At 34.7% G+C, this 22,594-nt stretch overlaps 1 protein-coding gene across 4 annotated transcripts in view; it reads left to right on the top strand.

Annotated features, from left to right (window-relative positions):
- LOC118006364 (nipped-B-like protein) overlaps window positions 1-22,594 on the top strand; it is a 206,038-nt gene that overhangs the window by 125,902 nt on the left and 57,542 nt on the right. For all 4 annotated transcript variants that reach the window (XM_034998990.1, XM_034998989.1, XM_034998991.1 and 1 more), the window contains 5 exons: window positions 13,667-13,849; window positions 18,273-18,470; window positions 18,719-18,790; window positions 18,880-18,969; window positions 20,692-20,795. In XM_034998990.1, the coding sequence (XP_034854881.1) occupies window positions 13,667-13,849; window positions 18,273-18,470; window positions 18,719-18,790; window positions 18,880-18,969; window positions 20,692-20,795 (647 nt within the window). The remainder of the gene's footprint in view (window positions 1-13,666; window positions 13,850-18,272; window positions 18,471-18,718; window positions 18,791-18,879; window positions 18,970-20,691; window positions 20,796-22,594) is intronic.

Consider the following 22,594-nt stretch of genomic DNA (forward strand, 5'->3'; position numbering starts at 1 on the left):
CTCCCAACTAGTTTATTGTTTTACATCACTTGCATTCAGTACTTCTAAGAAATATCCCATACCATCCGTATTTGAGATCATGGCCTTTAAACAGTTACTGAAAATGGTTTTCACTGGGTATGTGTACTAATGTCCCAGCTCAAATAGTCAATAGTGTTTAAATTGTAGGGTTCATTTGATTAGATAGTAGTTGCAGTCACATTTGGGGCAGTTATTTCCCCTCAGTTATTACTACACCAGTTACACTACTCAGTGTTGATCACGAAAGTACATTAACTGGTTGCCTTTTATTTTATGTGGCACTGAACAATCTAGTTGGATTGTGTTTAGGATTCTAGGCTTCTGTAAGTTTGAGAGAAAGTACTGTTTCTGAGTGAATTTTTGACATAGTTGATGATTTCTAAGTTGAGGAATTCTTAGTAAAGTGGGTATGATTGTAATATTCAAAATCTTTAATAGTGCTGCAGTGGAAATTTATTGTGGTTCATTTGAACAGTTTTATAAAATGCTTTTCAAAAAACTCAAATTTTCAGTTTCTGCAAAGACCTTACTATCATTGGTATCTTTAGGAAACATTTGGAGAATATTTATTACAGAAGTTGGCATAATATATACCTAACCATTGTTGGGTGTAATTTTTACAGCAGTATTTTGAAAACTTGTTCATGATTTCTGTTTGTAGAAAAATTTTTTGGTTCACATTTTGCTTAATAGATAATTGATACTGATTTAAAGAGATTAAGTAAAATTTTTTTAATAAGAAGTAAATGTATTAAAATTTACTAATGGTGTTTTTGCTCCTTCTCATTCCATTTCTCAAGCCAGTCCAAGGACATAGCTTCTATAAGGTTTTCCTGTATGTTAAAAATAGGCATATGGTTGAGGGGTAAATAAGGTAAATAAATAATGTGGAAGAACCTCCTATTTATGAAGAAACAGTCATTACTCTAACATACTGAATTCCTTCTTACTCTAAAAAAAGTTACTGAAATCCTCCCTTGTAAGAGCCTGATACCTATGCTAAGATAATGGATATCTACTTGATAGATCATAGTATAATATTAAATCGTTATAATCGTCATAAATCGTTAACATAATATTGTAGTAATCTAATATTATTATATAGTTTCATGTACAGTTGACCTTCTGACAGCATGGAGGGTGGGGGCGCTGGCCCCACACACTTGAAAATCCACATATACCTTTTGACTCTGCAAAAACTTAACTACCAGTGACCTGCTATTGACCAGAAGCCTTACTGATAACATAAACAATTGATTAACACATATTTTGTATTTGTATGTATTATATACTGTACTCTTACAATAAAGTAAGCTAGAGAAAAGAAAACATTACTAAAATCATAAGGAAAAGAAAATACATTTATAGTGCTGTACTGTATTTATTGGAAAAAATCTGTGTGTAAGTGGACCTGTGTAGGTCATACCCATGTTATTCAAGGTCAACTGTATGTATAATATAAGACATAGTATAATTGAGTATAGTATGTCAAGTAGGTATTCATTATCTTAACAGCTATTATCATCCTCTTACAGAGGAGGGCTTCAGTAACTTTTTTTTTTAGAATAAGAGAATTCACTATATTAGAATAATAGAGTAACAGTATATAACACACTATATGATATAATACAATATAATGTGGAATTTTAAATCTGGATCCCCTCCTCTGCCCACAAAAAAATTAGCCTTCTCTGGCTTCTGATGTTGAAAATTGAAAATTCTCCATTAAGTTCATTATAAATGATAGTACAAAGAGCACTGGTATCAGAATCTTGAATAAATTGTAGCCTTTCAAAGCCTTGGTCCATTCACTTTTAAAATGGAGAAACCAGTTTTCTTCCTACCTTATTCAGTTATGAGGACCAAAATCAATCTTACAGAAAGAGCCAAAACCTGTCCAGTTTTTTTATATGAAGAAATGTGATCATGCCATTTTTAATTGAATTTATCTAATGAAGAGAGTAATTTTTTAAAATAAATCATTTTATATATATATATTTTATAGTCAGAGTATATTTGGAGACATTGCTACCACCATTTCTTTCTTTATTTTTTTTTTTTAAGATTTTATTTATTTGTCAGAGAGAGAGAACACAAACGGGGAGCTGCAGGCAGAGGGAGAAGCAGACTCCCTGCCGAGCAAGGAGCCCAATGTGGGGGACTCGATCCCAGGACCCTGGGATCATGACCTGAGCCAAAGGCAGACGCTTAACCGACTAAGCCACCCAGGCGTCCCCATTTCTTTATTTTTTGAAATATATTTAACATATAACATTTTATTAAAGTGTATAAAAATGATTTGATATATGTATATATTGTGAAATGATTATTACAGTAAGGTTAGTGAGCTTTCATTACCTCACATAGTTCTGTTTTTTTCCTTGTGATGAAAACTTTTAAGATTTACTATCTTAGCAACTTTCAAATATACAATATAGTATTGTTAACTATAGTCACCTTGGTGTACATTACATCCCCGTAAATTATTTATCTTGTAACTGGAAGTTTTTACCTTTTGACCACCTGTACCCGTTTCACCCACCAGTCACCTCCCACCCCTGTCTCTGGCAACCACCAGTCTGTTCTCTGTTTCTGTGAGTTGTTTTTTTAGATTCCACATATAAGTGAGATCATAACAGTATTTGTCTTTCACTGTCTAACTGACTTCTCTTAGCATAATGCCCTCGGGGTACATCCTTGTAGTTGCAAATGATATGATCTCCTCCTTTTTATGGGTAAATAATATTCCATTGTGTGTGCACGCATATACACCATTCTTTATTCATTTGTCAATAAACTAAACAACTTAGGTTGTTTCCATGTCTTGGCTATTGTAAATAATGCTTCAGTGATCATGGGTCGGGGCAGGCTATGGTGATATCTCTTTGAGACAGTGATTTCATTTCCTTTGGATATATACCCAGAAGTGGGTATTGCTGGATCATATGGTAGTTCTGTTTTCAATTTTTTGAGGAACCTCCCTACTGTTTTTCGTAGTGGCTGCACCAATTTATATTCCCGCCAACAGTGCACAAGGTTACATTTTCTCCACATTCTCACCAGCACTTGTTACCTATTATCTTTTTGCCATTCTAACAGGTGTAGCTCCTTATGGTTTTGATTTGCATTATCTTGATGATTAGTGATGTTGAGCATCTTTTCATATACTTGTTGACCATCTATATGTCTTCTTTGAAAAATGTCTATTCGGATCTCTACTCATTTTTTAATCAGATTGTTTTGTTTTGCTGTTGAGTTGTAAGTTCTTCATAGATTTTAGATATTAACCTCTGATCAGATATATGATTTGCACATATTTTCTCCTATTCAGTAGGTTGCCTTTTCATTTTGTTGGTGGCTTCCTTTGCTGTGTAGAAGCTTTTTAGTGTGATGTAGTACCGCTTGTTTATTTTTGCTTTTGTCGCCTTTGCTTTGGTATCAAATCCAAAAAAACCATTGCAAAGACCAGTGTCCAGGAGCTTACCATCTATGTTTTCTTCTAGGAGTTTTGTGGTTTCAAGTCATATGTTCAAATCTTTAATTCATTTTGAGTTGGTTTTTGTGTATAATGTAAGATAGTGGTCCAGTTTCATTCTTTTGCATGTAGCTGTCCAGTTTTTCTAGCACCATTTATTAAAATGACTATCCTTTCGGGCGCCTCGGTGGCTCAGTTGGTTAAGCAACTGCCTTCGGCTCAGGACATGATCCTGGAGTCCCTGGATCGATGCCCACATTGGGCTCCCTGCTCAGCGAGGAGCCTGCTTCTCCCTCTAACCCTCCCCCCTCTCGTGTACTCTCTCTCTCTCTCTCTCATTCTCACTCTCTCAAATAAATAAATAAATCTTTAAAATAAATAAATAAAATGACTATCCTTTCTTCATTGAATATTCTTGGCTACTTTTTTGTAAGTTAATTGACCATATATGCATGAATTTATTTCTGAGTTCTCTGTTCCATTGATATATGTGTCTGTTTTGATGCCAGTATTATACTGTTTTGATTACTATAGCTTTACAACATAGTTTAAGATCAGGAAGCATGGTGCCCCAAGGTTTGTTCTTCTTTCTTAAGATTGCTTTGCCTATTTATTTCATGGTTCTGTACAAACTTTAGGGTTGTTCTTTTTCTATAAAAAAAATATTGAAATTTTGATAGGGATTGCATTGAATGTGTAGATGGCTTTGGGTAGTATGGACATTTTTATAGCATTAATTCTTCTAATCCACGAGCGTAGAAATTTGTTAGCATTTATTTGTCTCTTCAGTTCCTTTCATCAGTGTTTTCTAGTTTTCGGTGTACGGATCTTTCACCTCCATGGGGAATTTATTCCTTGATATTTTATTTTTTTGGATGCAATTATAAATGGACTGTTTTCTTAATTTCTCTTTCTGATAGTTTGTTAGTGTATCAAAATGCAGCTGATTTTTGTATATTGATTTTGTATCCTGCAACCTTATTTGTTTATTAGTTCTAACAGGTTTTTTGGCGGAGTCTTTGGGGTTTTCTATATATAATATCATGTAATCTGCCAATAGAGACAATTTCCTTTCTGGTTTGGATGCCATTTATTTATTTATTTATTTATTTATTTATTTATTTTCTTGCCTAATTGCTCTGCTCTGGCTAAGACTTCCAGTACTAGGTTGAATAAAAGTGGCGAGATTGGGCATCTTTATCTTGTTCCTCATCTTGGAAAGCTTTTCACCATTGAGTATGATAATAGCTGTGGGCTTGTCATATGTGGCCTTTAGTATGTTAAGGTACATTTCCTCTGTACATAGTTTGTTGAGTTTTATGGGTTGTTTTTTTTTTTTTATCATGAATGAATGTTGAATTTTCTAAAATGCTTTTCTGTATCTATTAAAATGATCATATGATTTTTATCATTCATTTTGTGAATGTATATCACATTGATTGGTGGATTTTGAACCATTCTGCAATAAATCCCACTGGATTGTGGTATATAATCCTGTTTCTTTTAATGTGTTATTAAATTCTGTTTGCAATTATTTAGTTGAGGACTTTGAATCTATATTTATCATGAGTAGAAGAGTATTGGCCTGTAATTTTTTTTTAACGTAGGCTCCATGCCCAGTGTGGAGCCCAGTGCTGGGCTTGAACTCACAACCCTGAGATCAAGACCTGATCTGAGATCAAAAGCCAGAAGCTTAACCAACTGAGCCACCCAGGCATCCCTTGGCCTATAATTTTCATTTCTTGTAGTGTCCTTTTCTGGTTTTGGTATCAGGGTAATGCTGGCTTTAGATGTGTTCTCTCCTTTCCTTCCTCTTCTGTTTTTGGAAGTGCTTGAAAAGAATTAGTATTCATTCTTTTTTGTTAGAATTCACCAGAGAAGTTGTCTGGTCTGGACTTTTCTTTGTTGGGAAGATTTTGATTACTAATCCAGTCTCCTAATAATTTATTTCTTCAGATTTTCTGTTTCTTCATGAGTCAATCTTGGTAGGTTATATGTTTCTAGGAATATAAATATATATATATTTTAGGATCCTTTGTGTGGTATCCATTTTGATGTCTCTTCTTTTGTTTATAATGTTATTTGATTCCTCTTCCTTTTTTTCTTGGTAAGTGTATAGCTAAAGTTTTGTCTATTTTGTTTATCTTTTCAAAAATTCAGCTCTTAGTTTCATTGATCTTTTCTATTTTTAGTCTATTTCATTTATTACTGCTTTAGTATTTAGTATCTCCTATTAAATTTGGGCTTTTTCTTTTTCTAGTTCATTAAGACATAAAGTTAGGTTGTGCTTCCACTATTTATTTTTCTCTCTGTATATACATATCAAGGAAAGGATTATTTGATCCCTGTTTCTTCTTATAGTTCTTCTTCATAGTAATATAATATGTACACTTTGATGAAATCTTTGGAGTACCAATGTCAATATCAAAACTGTGGTGCTTAAAACCAGATTTTTCTTAGAATCTTTTCTTTTGTCTACTTCATTCATAAGAGTGTTTTTTCAGTTGCTACAAACCAAATCCTTGGTATTTGTCTTCATTAAATAAACCAATTTTCAGTGACCTAAAATGTACAGAATATAACTGTTGTAACTGCACTGGCAAGGTGGGTACTTTGTTCCAATTTGAATTAAAGTATGACTTGATATAGATCAGGGGTCAGTAGACTTTCTCCAAAGGCCCAGATTGTAAATATTTTAGGCTTTGTGGGCCACTTATCTTTAACACTGTAATACAAAAGCAACTATAGACAACATGTAAATAATTGTGTGTCGATGTATTCTAATAAAACTTTATATACAGAAACATGTGGTGGGCAAATTTGACCCCACAGGCTATAGTTTGCTAAGCCTACTATAGATATAAAATTGAAATTTTAATGTAGGTGAATCTGATAACTAGATTATTTATTCTGTAGCAAATGAGACCTAAAATTTGGATTTTCCACTGCCATTTGAGTATTTGTGTGTGTGATAAAAGGATTCATCTAGAATGAGTTTTGAAGTAGTTTTCTAGTTCTTTTCCAGTATTTATGAATGTAGTATGAAATTTGCCAAATACAATATTTTAAGCAGGATATTTAATATCTGAGAGTACTTCATTTAGTGGGGCTATATATATTATTAATATGTTAATATATAATTAATATATAAAATATAAATATATAACAAGTATATACAGACTTAAATTGCTTTTAAAATACCTTATACTTGTTACATGTCAATTATTAAATCTTATATTTCACTTTGTGGAAAAACTTCTCTATAATTATCAATATAGAACAACTAAGAACTGCTTTCAGGATTTAGAAAAGAATTTTCAGCTGGGAAAAGATATTAAAATAGATAAAACTGATCTAAACATCTTCATAGAACTTTTTTGTTGTGTAAATTTTCTTGGAATAAATTTCCATGAATAGTATAAAAGGGTTAAAGGATTTTAACCCCTTTTGCTGTGTGTTATATATTCTACACAAGTTAGCTGATCCTGAGTGTATACATTTCAGTAAACTACAAGCAGGCCTACAGAACTCAAAAACAAAGCCTGAATCATTTCATATCATCTCAAGCACTTTATGCATAGCAGTCAACTCCTAAAGGCATTGCTGTGTAAAGCAGTGATCTTTTCAATAATGATCATGAGTCAAGAAGTTGTCTCATTGCTTTTCTTGGGGGATGGGTTGGGGGGTTGGGTTTTTGTGGATTTTTTTAAAAGATTTATTTATTTATATGAGAGACAGAGAGAGAGAGTATGAGGGAAGGAGCAGAGGGAGAGAATCTTCAGGCCGACTCCCCCGCTGAGCGCAGAGCCCAGTGCGGGGCTCAGTATCATGTGATCACGTGACCCCATGAGATCACGACCTGAGTCAAAACCAGGAGTCCAACACTTAACCAACTGAGCCACCCAGATGCCCCAAGAAGTTGTCTTATTAAAAGAGATGGATACAGTGCTTATTAGAAGATTTACATCAAAAATAGAAAAGTAATTTCTGAGTAATCTAAGATTTTATTGTAATGGGACTTCAGAAATGAAACAGCAACTTTTATATCAGAATTATAGGCATAGATAATTAAGCTCTCTGATACAAGATAGTCACTATCCTGGGGCACCTGGGTGACTCAGTCGGTTAAGCATCTGCCTTCTGCTCAGGTCACGTTCCCAGGGTGCTGGGATTAAGCCCTGAGTCGGGCTCCCTGCTCAGCAGGAAGTCTGCTTGTCCGTCTCCTTTTCCTTCTGTGCTTTCACTGTCTCTCTCTCTCTCTCTCAAATAAATAAAATCTTTTTTAAAAACCCAAGGTAGTCACTATCCTATCAACTTATAATGAGTAAAATCAATTTAATTTTAAACGTTTTATTCAAATTATTCTTTATCTTTAATCGAACCTATAGCTTAAACAGTAGGAAGAGTCCACACATTGAGTTTGATTAACCTAAAAGGACCTTTTCAATTTGAATTGACTCAACTATTTTGAAAGGACTGGCAACCATAAAACATAAAAGACTTTAAAACTTTTGTGATTGTGCCCTAAGAAATAAAATGCATGTTGTGACCTAATGCACACATACAGGCACATATTAACAATCGCTGTACTACAAGCAAAAAACTGACATTTTCACTTTCATTTTAAAACAACTGCTAGTCAAGACCCACAAAACTGATTTCACAAGATGCTTATGGGCCATAACCTGCAACTTAAAAATTGCTGCTTAACATTGAAAAGGAGACTTGCCAGTTCTTAGGTTGTAACATTCTTTGTGTAGTGATTATATAAATGGTTCTTTGCATTAGTTTCTGTATTTCTCAAAGACTATGAGAAAGAGAATAGCTGCAGATTTGACCCTGACCACCCCTCCCTAGCCAAAGATGAGTTCAACTACTAGTCTTTCCTTAAAAAAAAATCTTTTTTTTTTTTTTTTAATTTTTTTATAATCCTGAATAAGCGTTATTAGGCCTTCAGCCAGTACCTGGGGTCTCTTTGCCTCTTATCAAAATTAAGGCAACTTTATACCAGACTATCTCATTATGCATGACTTCATTTATCCTAAACCATTACAAAAAAAGCAAACCTCTCTATTTCCTGACTCTTTTCTTCTAGGGGAGGTAGTTTACCTGATGCTCTCTTCCCTTAAATTAAGACTTCATCCTCAGTTATAAACAGATCCTCCCTTCTTATTACCCTGATGACTGTTAACATCTACAGTAGAAAGCTGTGAGTTTCACTTCCCTCATTTTCATTCAGTGAAGGAGCCTTAGCACTAAAAAGTAGACTCTCCTTTCTCCTAGTTTGCTATTGCTCCTTCCAAGTACAGTTGATGCTTGAACAACATGGAGGCTAGGGGCACTCACCCTCCAACACACAGTCAAAAATCCATGTATAACTCTTGACTCCTCCCAAATTTACTGATAGCCTGATGTTGACCAGGAAGCCTTAAAAATAACATAAAGTCGACTAATACATATTTTGTATGTTACATATATACTGTACTCTTACAATGAAGTAAGCTAGAGAAAAAGTGTTATTAAGAAAATCATAAGGAAAATAAAATACTTTTACAGAACTATACTGTATGAAAAAAAAAAATTTGGCATAGAAGTGGACCCATGCAGTTCAAACCTGTGTTGTTTAGGGATCAACTATAATTGCTAAAATACACATGTCAGAGTTCTTCCCCTAAGGTCATTGTTTTGTGTCCTCAAAACTTTTTTTTTTAATTTATTTATTTTTTTTATTTTTTTAAAGATTTTATTTATTTATTTGAGAGACAGAGAATGAGAGACAGAGAGCATGAGAGGGAGGAGGGTCAGAGGGAGAAGCAGACTCCCTGCTGAGCAGGGAGCCCGATGCGGGACTCGATCCCGGGACTCCAGGATCATGACCTGAGCCGAAGGCAGTCGCTTAACCAACTGAGCCACCCAGGCGCCCAAAACTTTTTTTTTTTAATGTTATGTTACGTTAGTCACCATACAGTACATCATTAGTTTTTGATATAGTGATCCACGCTTCACTGTTTTCGTATAACACCCAGTGCTCCATGCAGAACGTGCCCTCCTTAATACCCATCACCAGGCTAACCCATCCCCCCACCCCCCTCGCCTCTAACACCCTCAGTTTGTTTCTCGGAGTCCTCAAAACTTCTGACACCAATCTTCCATATCCCTGTATTCACGGAGGATTTGGCACAGGCTTCCTCTTTACCCCTAGTACTGCCATCAGGTTATGACCTTGGGGTCCCTGTGAAAGGAACATTCAATGTCTGGTCTCATAGTTGAACCACACATTTTTTTTACTATTTCTCTTTAGGTTGCTGCTTTTTGTTTATACCTCCCAACTGTTACCGTATTTCAGGGCTGTGTAATCTGCAGTTTATGCTCCTTGGTTGTACTTCTTAACATTGGCTTCAAATAAAGACGTAGGCTTGCATTTAGGAACCATTTCCACCAAAAAATATGTATCTTCAAACCATATTAACCCACGTAGGGTCACAAGATGGGCCGATTGACAACATACACTACAAAATTTTTATTTTCTTTTGCCTCTCATTAAAGATCCATTTGATGCTACTCCCCTGTAATTTGTGTAGGTTATTCTAAGAATTGTCACTTAACTACATTATACCTAAGATGTTTTTTATGACTTACATAATTTGGAGGTTTATGTGAGTTTCATGGTTTGTTTCTGAATATGACTGGTTTCCATTGTCTGAATCTTCAGTCCTAAAGAGTTCACTAATTGAGGTGGTTTATTTTAATCTTGGGGTTTTTCACTTAACACACATTTTTAGTTATCAGATTAGTGACTCTCAGACTTTTAGTAGTCTGGTTTTAATAATCTGCTCATTGTGCTAATAGGAGTGATTTATACTTGAATCCAAGATTAATAAATGTAGGCACATCTATGCTTCTAGATGTGCTAAATTTTAGATAGTATAGCTCTCCTAAGTTTAGCCTTATGAGAGCTAGAAAATAGAGGTGTGCTGTGTCTATTATATATCTACAAAAGCTGAAAGTGTAGTACTTCACAAAAAATAACATTATCCTCTCAAGCCAATAACTTAAAATTCTATGGTAATTCAAACACCTGATTTAGAGAATAAAGTAACTGGTATGGGAGAAATGAGGTGAGAAAGATAATCATAAAGTACGAGCAATCTGAAGCTTTTAAGAACAAATAACTCCACAAACAACAATAACTTATAAAATCATTGTGTTGAGAAATAGACATTATTTTTTCATTTAAAAGATTATTTCCTAATTCACGAGAAAGAACATAACCAAGTACATCATAGGCACCATTTGAGGTACTCACTGTTTATTCATATCAATTGAAGCTGGGTCAGTTATTCAATCCTTGATAATGTATTAAACACGCTGATTGTGAGTATAGGAAAGTCAAATATTTTATCTCTTAACCTTTGTAATCAAGGGACCTGGCTGAATCAGTTTATAAAGTGTTTTACTAAAAGGAAGAAAGGTGGTTTAATTCAGAAAATGCATAAACCTGTGGAATAGGTGTTTCTATTCAAAATGAAAGAGGGTTTACTTTTGGAGGATGGTACATTGAGAGACATTACCCCCCATTGCTGGATTTTTTTTTAAGTTGGGTCATCTTCAGAAATTAAACATTTGGTCTTTGAATTATGTTGCTGTACCTTTCAGAGTTATACAGACGTTAAAATGATCTACAGAATACAAAAGCTCTTAAATTTGATAGCATTCTTTTTAATTTAGGGAATAAGATGGTAAATTACAATGAATAAACTTTGATGCCTGCTTTATGAAATATATGATGTAAGTTTTCTGTGTCTGGCTGTTGTGAGGAATTTTTTTTTTTAAAGAGAGAAAGAAGAGAGCAGACTCCTTGCTCTGGGGATATAATAAACCATTGTAAAGAGAGTACAAGTACCAATACATATATTGACCCTTGATTATTTTTGTATATTTATCTGTATATTATAATTCTGGGATATTAGTATCAGGTCAGTATATGTCTCTGAGAATGGGAATTTAGTCTAAGCAGAACATAATCAGAGAAATCTGCTTTCTAAAAAATTTCATGATGGACTAAGGGCCAAATACTTTGGGTTGTCTATATTTAAATACCCAAAAAGGTTTATAACATTTTAGGTAGTACAAAAAAGAAAGCAGTTTCATTTCTTAAAATTTGGGAAAGTCTTCATTTGCCTATAAAATATAGTAATTCAGAAACTATACAGGAAGTACACTTGTAAGTGATCATAGGAAATTATGAATGACAGGCAATCAAAAAGCATTTATTAACCATTAACATATACATACTAAATATTATAGGTCATGTGGAAAGGGGAGATAAATACTAGAAAACATGATCCTTCTATCAAAAAAACACATTTAATTAGAGGTGTTCAAGACATTAAGGACCTTTTTTTTTTTTTTTAAGAGAAAGGGAGGGGCATAAGGAGAGAGAGAATCCCAAGCAGGCTCCACACTCAGCGTGGAGCCCAGTGCGGGGCTCAGTCTCAGGACCCTGAGATCATGACCTGATCCTAAATCAAGAGTTGGATGTTTAGCAGACTGAGCCACCCAGGCACCCCAAGACATTAAGGAATTTTAAATGAGGTGCATAATGTGTTTACCTTGGGGCTGAATGTATGGACAATCCAAAGCTAAAGTTGGTTTCTTTTACCTGTATCAATATTCTAAAAAGGGGACATCACTGATAAAATACAGTTGAATTAAGAAAGCCAGCACAGAGTAATGTTGCATGATTTGAAAGTGACACAGATAAGTACACTCAACATTAGTATGTCAGGATTCTCAGCAGTGAAGTCTTTGGGATATTACCAGTCACAAGTATTACATCTTTGTTGGGTAAAATTTTTGCCAAGTGTGTCCTTAGAAAAATAAAGGAGTAAAAGTTAACTGAAATAATGCCTTCATGATGTTGACTAAAAGTTCCACAAAGAATAAAAAAGGATTATTCCTCCATCGAGATTAATAATTTATGTTTTATATTCTTAAATTATTGGGATTATATGTTGAGGCTTTGAAAGTGTCTTAATCAGTACCCATTCATTTTTGTCATGATTTATTTGTATCCTTTACATAAGTACTATTATCATTCAAATGTTATAGTGTTAAGGTTGATTATAGTTACTAATATTCCCTGCTATAAACCACTAAGGTACTCCTTGCTCCCAATTTCTAAAATTTAGCAGGTAAGACATCATTTTTATACTTCCACTCAGAGATTTACAAGGGTAAGTAATTTAAAATTGTCATCTTTAATAGTCATCAAGGACAAATTATCCTGAATAAATACCTTTTGCTACTTCTTTGTTTTTAAGCTCTCAGTAGGGTGTTAAGAATTTGTTTCTTCATAGCAACTGTTAGTGTATTTGTGTATATGTGTGTAGGATTAAGTAGTAAATATGTTAATGTTACTATGTTGGTATATTTTTATCCTGTCTTAGTCTTTCATGGGAAAATATGAACTTATTTCCTAACAAACTTGAATTTACTATTTTTAATTATAGACATTTACATTTAATATATTTTTATTTATCCTGCCTTTCATGTTTTTATTCTCTTCACTTTAATGCATATATTGGTTTATCTATTTGAGGAAGTTCTTTGTAATACTAAAGGCATTACCATGCCTCTCAAATAGACAGTGATAGGTAAAAGTTATAAAACTCTTGTCCCAGCCACAGTATACAACCAAGAGCATAGAGGAAGAGAAGGGTATGATAAATGTCTTCCAACTCTTCAAATTTGCACTGAGAGATAGTATTACTTTCAAACTAACTGGTCCAGACCTCTGTAAAACAAATTTGGGTGCTACCAAGAATGCAAGATGAATCCCTTACTACATACAGACTGGATAATGCCGGCGGATCTCTGGTTTTAGAAAGTTTTAGTCCATACACATAAATGAAGGCATTATATCAAAAATGGATGATATAACTACCCTTTTTACGTTTTTTAAGTTATTATATAATGATATATGGATAGAAACTGCATTATCAGTTTAGGGTGAAACCTGTTAGAATTTTAAATACGTGTTTTATTAAAATACAAAGCTGACTTAGAAAACTTATATAAATACTAATATTTCATTTTTATTGTGCTAATTTAGTTAAAATTTCCCTTTTATCTTCAGATTTAAATTCTTTTCTTACCTTTCATTAATAGGTAGTATAGATCAATCAGTGTTAAAAGAATTACCCCCCGAACTTCTGGCAGAAATTGAATCCACCATGCCACTTTGTGAACGTGTGAAAATGAATAAACGCAAGCGTAGCACAGTTAATGAAAAGCCAAAATATGCTGAAATCAGTTCAGATGAAGATAATGATAGTGATGAAGCTTTTGAATGTAAGTATCACATAACTTTATTATTATTTTAGAATTAAGCAGATTGTTATGTTTGTCTCATTCATAATTTGGGGGGTTAGGAAGAGTACAGTGATCTTAATAACATAGTATAGCGAGTTTTTTTTCTTTATACTTAAAAAATGTGCAAAAGATGAGATCAGTTGGCACCAAGAAAAAAAATTTAATGAGCTATAATTAGTGTCAAATAACACAGGTACGTGTCTGTATTTAGCAAACATTTATTGAGCTCCTACTATATATGTTAGGCACTGAGAATAAAAATACAAATAAGATGTGGCCCCTGTCTTTGAAGAGCCTTCAGTCTAATGGGGGGAATTATGTAAACAGTTGTAGCACAGTGAGAAAAGTACAGTGATAATAAGTAAATCCAGGGTGCTATGGGACCACATTGGATTGGCATCAGAATTATACTTGGGGGTTCAGGGAATACTTACTGGAAGAGGTGACACTTGAGTCCTGAAGGACACATAGGAGATAGCCAGGTGAAGAAATATTTAAAACCATACTATCACTAAATTATGAATGGATTAGCCACATTGCCAGTTATCTGTGTGGTTTGGACCTGGCTTCTCCTTTTTGCCCAGCTGTGTCCTGGAATTCCTCCCTTGTTTCACTGTTTTCCAGAGCTGGCTTCTTCACTACACAGCTACCTCTCTACAACACTGTGATCACCTGTCTTTGCACTAGACTTGCTATACCTCGCCTGTCTTCCTACTGGTCCACTGAAAAAGTTCTTCTCTTTTATCCCTATCTTCCTTCTTCTGGAGCAAGAGAATTGAGCCTAGCCAAGAGGGGTCAGCAACCTTGTTTGACTTAAACGGCATTCAGTGGAAACAGACTATGGGAGATCTTCACTTGTGTGCCAACTGACTTAGTCATTATGACCAAAAGAAGTGGGAAGACCACCAGTGTGTTCTACCTTTTCCACCTAGTTTCCATAGATTGAGGTGTGACAAGCAAGGGCAGGAAGGACAGATGCATGCTGCCAATTTTAAATGTATATTGCTGATGGAAATCCTTCACCTCCTCCAAAGTTTTCAATGTTCATTTACTCTGATCTTCTTTAAATTGTGAGCTCTTGAGCTATGAGGAGTAGACTATGAGTACTGAACAAATATGAACAAAGTTTTAAAATTGAAATAAAATATAGAGCAAAGTTAATCTGACATTTAATTATATGTATAATTGTTATAACTTGTTATTATCATGAGATGTATTTACATGCAATATATTTCAATGGCTTAAGTTAATACTTTTTTATTATAATCAAACATTTTGGTCATATGGGAACATATGCTCTGGAAAGGGAGAGGAGAAAGGAGATCTGGTGGCCCAGAAACTCACTCCCCTTTACATACATGCCTCTCCTTCACTCTTCCTCCTTCTCCCCCATCCCCAAAACATCACCCATTTCTAAAGGGAATAGCTAAGAAGGAGGAGTTCCTTAGTTGCAGATTGGTTTCAAATCACACTTCAACTCCATTTAACTGAGTGTCTCCCTGCAGTGCTAAACTGATGAGAATTTGAAGCTACCTCACAGTTAGTAGAAAGGATAGCATATCAGAAATACCCACCAAGTGTAAAACAGGGGAGAGAGCCACACATGCCTTATGTTTGTCATCAGTGCAGTCACTATTCTTTTCCTTGCTTTCTATTATGAGAGCTGTCGTTTCATCTTATGGGAGCATACATTGTCATCTTAAAGCCATGGATCCTGTTACATCTATTCCCAAGTATATTGGAAGCTGATATTAGTTGGAGAACCTCAGTTTCAACCTGCTAGGCACAAGAAGTTTCTCTGGATTTTTCAAGAGACCTCAGAGTAGCTTCCTGTTTTTCTTAGTTTATTTCTATACAAGTAACTATAGAAAAATTGACTCAGAGGCACTGATTTGAGAGATGAAAGAATTTCAGTTGGTTGTTGACATAAACAACCAAATTGTCATTACACCATGACAAAAACAATGTAGTGAAGAGACAGTGTAGTACAAAATGTAGAAGTATTATGAGAACATAAGCACAAGCATTATGCTGCTTTGAGAGACTTTCTGAAACTTAAGGTTTTACTGCAGTTTAATCAAATTGATTTCCTAAAAATCTAAAACTAAGGCAATTGTTTTATTGAAGGATGGGGGAAGGGTTGAGGGGGGGTAACTTTGAAAGTTGGGCCACATAGATATGGGTAGCCATAACACAAGTACAAGGTCATTGGGTTGCTGGAGAAGGAAGGAGGAGGGAAGACATAAGCTAAGGAGCAATGTAGGTAAAATTTAGAAAGGGAAGGTGGAAGACACTCAAGGCATATTTTACCTGTCTGCTGAGCTCCTCCCCTACTTCTTTCAGGGTTATGAGGGCAATAGAGAAAGAACAAACTAGTAACAGTGAATTGGGATCCTGATAGCCTTATTACAACACACTGTATCATAGAAGTTGGGTGGGGTTTTTTCTAATTTGCCATCCTATTTTTATCCAAATTTCCTAAAGTTTAATGAATGTGAAACAAAATTTTCAAGGCCTATAAAAATTACCACCAATACAGTATATTGTATGTTCTTGCTAACAATTGTAAGATTTTTCAAGCATTTTCTAATCATAGAATTGAATGCTTGAAATGGATTTCTTAAGAAATTAAAATTCAGAAAGGCTAAGTCAGTCATATTTTAGATCATAGAATACTACTTTCTGCACATTTCTGAACAAACTTATTAGTTGTTATTTCTCATATTTAGTAGGTATTTTAGTACTTGTTGAAAAAATATTTAGTGAATGTTACATAAATGACCTGTTTCTCTGACACAAACATGCGCGCGCGCACACACACACACACCTCGTATTAGTTTATAAGGCAGCCTCTCACTAAGAGAATGTACTGGGGCATACCCTAATTGTAAAGGGGGGGAGTCCTACTTCTTCCTCATATTTCATGTCAGATTTATGCCTAATTACGAAGAAAATCATGGGAGATTTAAATATATGCACTTATGTTTGTCTTTTTTTATGAACTATCTTGCTATGCCAAGCCTATGACCAAAAAGTAGAGGAAACAAAATTATCTTTTTCTGCTATGCTGTCAGTAGATTGGACAGAAGGGTCCAGAACCAGAAACCAAACTAGATTCTTGAATAGGAGTAGCTAAGGCAGCATGTAAGGGTAAGATTAGCCAGGGTACAGACATTGCTTATCCACCTAAAGGCACCAGCACAAGCATAGATTGAGTGCATGGGCCAGAGGTTAGCATCCTTAAATCTAAGGCTTTAAGGGGACTCACCAAGAGTTTTAAGTATTTGGGTATTGATCATAGTTAGGAATTCTAAATAGAAGCCAGTTCAAAGAAAGCAGGGGAGTCAGATTTAGTTCAACAGACTGGAAAGTATTTCATTGTCACCAACAAGTGGTCAAAACAAGATGCCAAGATATAGGACACATCAGTTCTCTATCCTAGTTTTAAGTTGGTGGTGGTACACCCTAGAGCAGGTATGGTAAATATTTGTCACTTGTACTGCCCTCAAGCTCTCACAAGACAGACATCTCTAATCAGTCTTTCTTGTTGAAATATGATGCTTTCTTGGGGGAAATATAATGCTCTAGGCAGCTATTACCAGTTGATCAGAGTTGATGTGTCAGATGAAATCTGTTTGCTAGTTCTGTCTGGAAGTTCCTGTCAGTACTGGTGTATTTAATGGAATGCTTAGACCCTTGGAAGGTTGGGGAAGGAACTGAAGGTAACATATATAAATATGTTTATGTAGCATGTATAAGCTTAAAAAGCATTTCTCCTTGGGTTTAAGCAAGTACATTGTTGGAGAACTGAATTCAATATATAAGTATTTACAACTGTACAGATTTATTCTATCTCTGTAGGTCTGTGATGTTAGATTATCAGTCTTTTGACTTTATACCTAAGTTTTGGGCTTAACTTGGCTTTTCATTGTTGGTATACATGATTACTCCATATTCTATAGCACTTTCTCAAAAGTTTACTTTTCCCCCAAGCCCTGCTCCCCATCAGTAATTCATATGCTTTAAGGTGTTTCTGTTTTTCATCCAAATCCTAGATAAAGACTGTTTTACATGCCTTAATTAATCCTGATGGTTAGATATTATCTTTACTGACTCACTGAATACCTTTCTTTGAAATGAGCCCTGTTTAATTCCCAGAACATTCCTATTTATTAGCAAACCAAATTCATGTAGAAATCTTTAAATCTAAAATAATAGGATAATGCTAAAATAAGTGATACCATTTCTATACCATAATTTATATTTCTGATTAAACAGAATGACTCCATTTCCTAGACCCACACAATGATTTTCCCCCATGTGGTTCATTTGTGAAGTGCATACAAGTTTTAATAGTCTTTTTAAATGAGGTAAATTATTTGTCATGGGGATTTGCTTCTAGCCTCTAGGAAACGACATAAAAAAGATGATGATAAAGCATGGGAATATGAAGAGCGTGACAGAAGAAGCTCTGGGGATCATAGGAGAAGTGGCCACTCTCATGAAGGAAGAAGGAGTTCGGGTGGTGGTCGTTATCGAAACCGAAGCCCATCAGATTCTGACATGGAAGATTATTCTCCTCCTCCCAGCCTTAGTGAGGGTAATTCATCAGTGTCAACGGATTTCTTACATAAGCTGCTTTAAATTTAGGTCTTTAACTTTGAAGAATATTTGATACCTTTTTATGGGTTAATTAACAACTATTTGTTAAGACAGAAGTGTATATTTAGTTTGGAATGGCAGTGGTTATTGTTTCAGTATTTAATGTTCTGGAGGAAACTAGAAGCAAAAATAGAACTATTTTAAGTTGTCATTCCTGTATTTCAATATTCCTTTTGTTTATTTTAGTTGCTAGAAAAATGAAGAAAAAAGAAAAACAGAAGAAGAGGAAAGCTTATGAACCAAAACTAACACCTGAAGGTAACATTTTTAGTTTGTCTTTGTTCATAGTCTTCAACTTCAGTTTTCTACATGTAATGTGATAAGTTTTTATTTTTTCTCTGTTGTAGAAATGATGGATTCTTCAACTTTTAAGAGATTCACAGCCTCAATAGAGAATATTTTGGATAATTTAGAAGATATGGATTTTACTGCATTTGGTAAAATCATTTTAAGAAATATTTATTTACCTCTAAATATAAAGTCAGTTTTAAATATATTTACCTATGTATTTAAGCTTTCTGCCAGTTCTCTAGTGCATACAGAGGGATAGTCTTTGCTCTCTAGAAACTTAAAATCTAGTTGTAGAGTCAAGTGTAGTCTATGTTTATTTGGTTGTTTTGTTTTGTTTTGCTTTAAAGATTATTTGAGAAACAGACAGACTCCCCGCTGAGCAGAGAGCCTTGTGTGGGACTCGATCCCAGGACCCTGGGATCGTGACCTGAGCTGAAGGCAGATGCTTAACTGACTGAGCCACCCAGGCACCCCTCAAGTGTAGTCTATGTTATCAAGAAACTGAAAACTTTAATGTAATAATCAGGTATTATTGATAGTGTCTTTGGAATCCTGAGAACGCAGCTACCAAAGTAGGTGATAATAATTAAAGAAACCTTTATTCAGATGAGACATGAGTAGGTGCTAGGTAAGGAGAGTACTAATATGAGCAAGGATGCAGAAATAGGAACCCATGCATCTGCTCATTTATTCTTATAGACAGTTTATTGAATACTTACTCTTTGTCAGCAGTATATTAAGTGCTAGAGATGCAAAGATAAATACCCCAGCCCCTGGCTTTAAGTAATACAGAATCTAATACGGAAAACAAGATAGTAAACCAATTAGAATACAATAGGATTAATATATTAATATATTCCTTTTATAATAATATGTAAAGATCATATCTTTAAATATAAAAATGTAACACTGCTTACAGTATTTAGAGCTACTCTCAACAATTCCATGCCACCTTCGGCTGGTAAAAACACTAGTGCCTGATTTATACAAAAGCCATATAATATACAATAATTTTGATATCAGTCCACCTATTTGAAAATGTCTTAAAAGTTACATTACCCTTTATATTATATTACCCTTTATTTTAAAAGTATTTGTTTTGTGAAAGTCACAAAGTATCATTAATGCATTTCTCCATTATTTGGCATACCAATTGTGTGCTGAGAGACTGTCTTCCATGTCATTTAAGATCCCAACAGAATCCCAACATTAAGACAGATGGCACTCTCAAATTAGGATAATTTGAGGAGGACTTATTTACAAAGAGACCAGTTACAGAGTTGGGGACAGATGGTGCCAGAATCTGGGGTTAACAGCCATGGAACTATTACCATCCCTACTCCGAAAGGAACAAGGGTAAAGAGAAGTTACCAGAACTCATTCTGTAGGGAAAATAATGTAGACTCCCTTGAAAAAAAGCAGTAACCTTTTGGTCAGAGAACATAGGCAGCCTGAGGAGACCTTACAAGGAAGGAGTGAGGGATATAAATACCCTGACCTCACTCTCCTTCTCTTTGATCTTCTGACAGGGAACCCCACTAGCTGAACCCAAACAGAAGCCAGAGGGGATGGGAGACTGTTGATGTAGTCCATACTCTGTGGAGCAGAGAGCTTGGTTGAGAAGGGTCAACAGTATATCTAAAGTAGTGAAGATAAGAGATCTATTTCCTCCTCCCATCTTAGTCAGAACTCTCATTTTAATCCCTGTCCTTTCATTCAGGGTTTGCTTGAGGTTAACTGAAGCCTCTTAGGTTGTTATTTGTTTAGTTTGTTTGTATTTCTTTGTGTGTCCAGAAATTTTATTAAAAAGTTAAGCTTACTATTTTGAGCTATTTATTGTACCTAAACTGTTTGGTTTGGTTTTTTAGGTGATGATGATGAAATTCCTCAGGAACTTCTTTTAGGAAAACATCAGCTTAATGAACTCGGCAGTGAATCTGCTAAAATTAAAGCAATGGGTATAATGGATAAGGTATCTCACTAAAGAAAAATTTATATATTTACTTAAGGTCTAATATTTGAAATTAAAGTTTTCAAGGAAAATTACAAAGATTACATAAATAATAATGAACACAGTTTATGGTTGCCTTCTGAGAGTTTAACTGAACTATTTCTTTTTTAAAAAACAAGACTCAAAGAAGTATTCTGTAAATTATTCTAAAGAAAATCATATTGCATATAAGTTATATTAGTTTCATGTTTCATAACCAGTTGATATTTGTATACACTGCAAAATGATCACAACAGTAAATCTAGTTAACATCCATCATCACACATAGTTACATTTTTTTTTTTCTGTGATGAGAACTTTTAAGTTCTACTCTCTTAGGAACTTTCAGATATGCAGGATAGTTTAACTGTAGTCACCATGCTGTACATTACATCCTGAGGACTTACTTATAACAGGAAATTTGTACCTTTTGACCATCTTCACCCACCTTAGCCCCATCCCCAACTCCTGTGGCAACCACCCATCTGTTCTCTGTGTCTGTGTGTTTGATTGGTTGTTTGTTAGTAGTGGTTTTAGATTCCACATGTAAGTGAGATTATATGGCTTTTGTCTTTGTCTGACTTACTACTCTTAGCATAATGCCCTCAAGGACTAATCATGTTGTCACAAATGGCAAGATTTCCTTTTTTTTATGGCAAGATATTTCATTGACATTCTGTGTATATATATGTGTGTGTGTGTGTGTGTGTGTACACATTGTATTTTCTTTGTCCGTTCATCCATCAGTGGACATTTTGGATGCTTTCATGTCTTGGCTATTGTAAATAATCATGCAGTGAACATGGGCGTGCATATATCTTTTTAAGTTAGTGTTTCCTTTTCCTTCAGATATATTCCCAGAAGTGGAATTGATGGATCTTATGGTGGTTCTATTTTTAGGTTTTTGAGGACCCTCCATACTGTTTTCCATAGTGGGTGCACCGTTTTACATTCTCACCAACAGTGCACAAAGGTTTCTATGAATTTGATTTTTAAAGATTGTATTTATTTATTTGACACAGAGAGAGAGCAGTAGAGGGAACACGAGCAGGGGGAGTGTGAGAGGGAGAAGCAGGCTTCCTGCTGAGCAGGGAGCCCAACACAGGACTTGATCCCAGGACCTTGGGAACACAACCCGAGCCAAAGGCAGACGCCTAAGGACTGAGCCACCCAGGGGCCCCTGAATTTGATTTTTAAAGCCAGACATATCACATAGTTAACCAATAATTAATGTGCTGTTAGTTCACAATGATATTACTATATGCAGTGAGGGATACATTGATTTATTTTTTGTGTAGGAAAATGGCATCAATTTTTTGAAGTGACACTGCCAATCCTAGGTTTTATTTCATAAATTCCATAATTATATATAGCTAATATTTCAATTTCACAAGGTGAATTTGCTGAGTATTTTCAAAGTATGGAAAGTTTACCAAAAGTCTCAGTAGTTTAATCTGTTATGAAATTATCTAAAGCAGTATTTGGGGGAACTTGTTTCTATACTCCAGCATAAATAAACAAAATGTACTTAATGTCAGTTACTCTACTGATCCTTCCATTTGACTCTTCTGGCTGATTTGGTTGAGAGTCCTAGTTGCATGCTAGTAGTCTAAAAGGAGACCTGTTCAATCAGGAGAATATGAGTAATAGTTGCCTCCTAGCAGAACCTTTAAATTGACTACTAATATTTTAGGTAGAGAAAGCATCCTTTCTAAGAAATGAAATAGGAGATACTTTTTAAAATAAGAAAGATTTCTTCTGAAAAAAAAAAAAGGTGTTAC

The sequence above is a fragment of the Mirounga leonina genome, unplaced genomic scaffold (assembly GCF_011800145.1).
Source record: "Mirounga leonina isolate KUSES-001 unplaced genomic scaffold, KU_Mleo_1.0 Mir_96, whole genome shotgun sequence".
Classification (NCBI taxonomy): Eukaryota; Metazoa; Chordata; class Mammalia; order Carnivora; family Phocidae; genus Mirounga; species Mirounga leonina.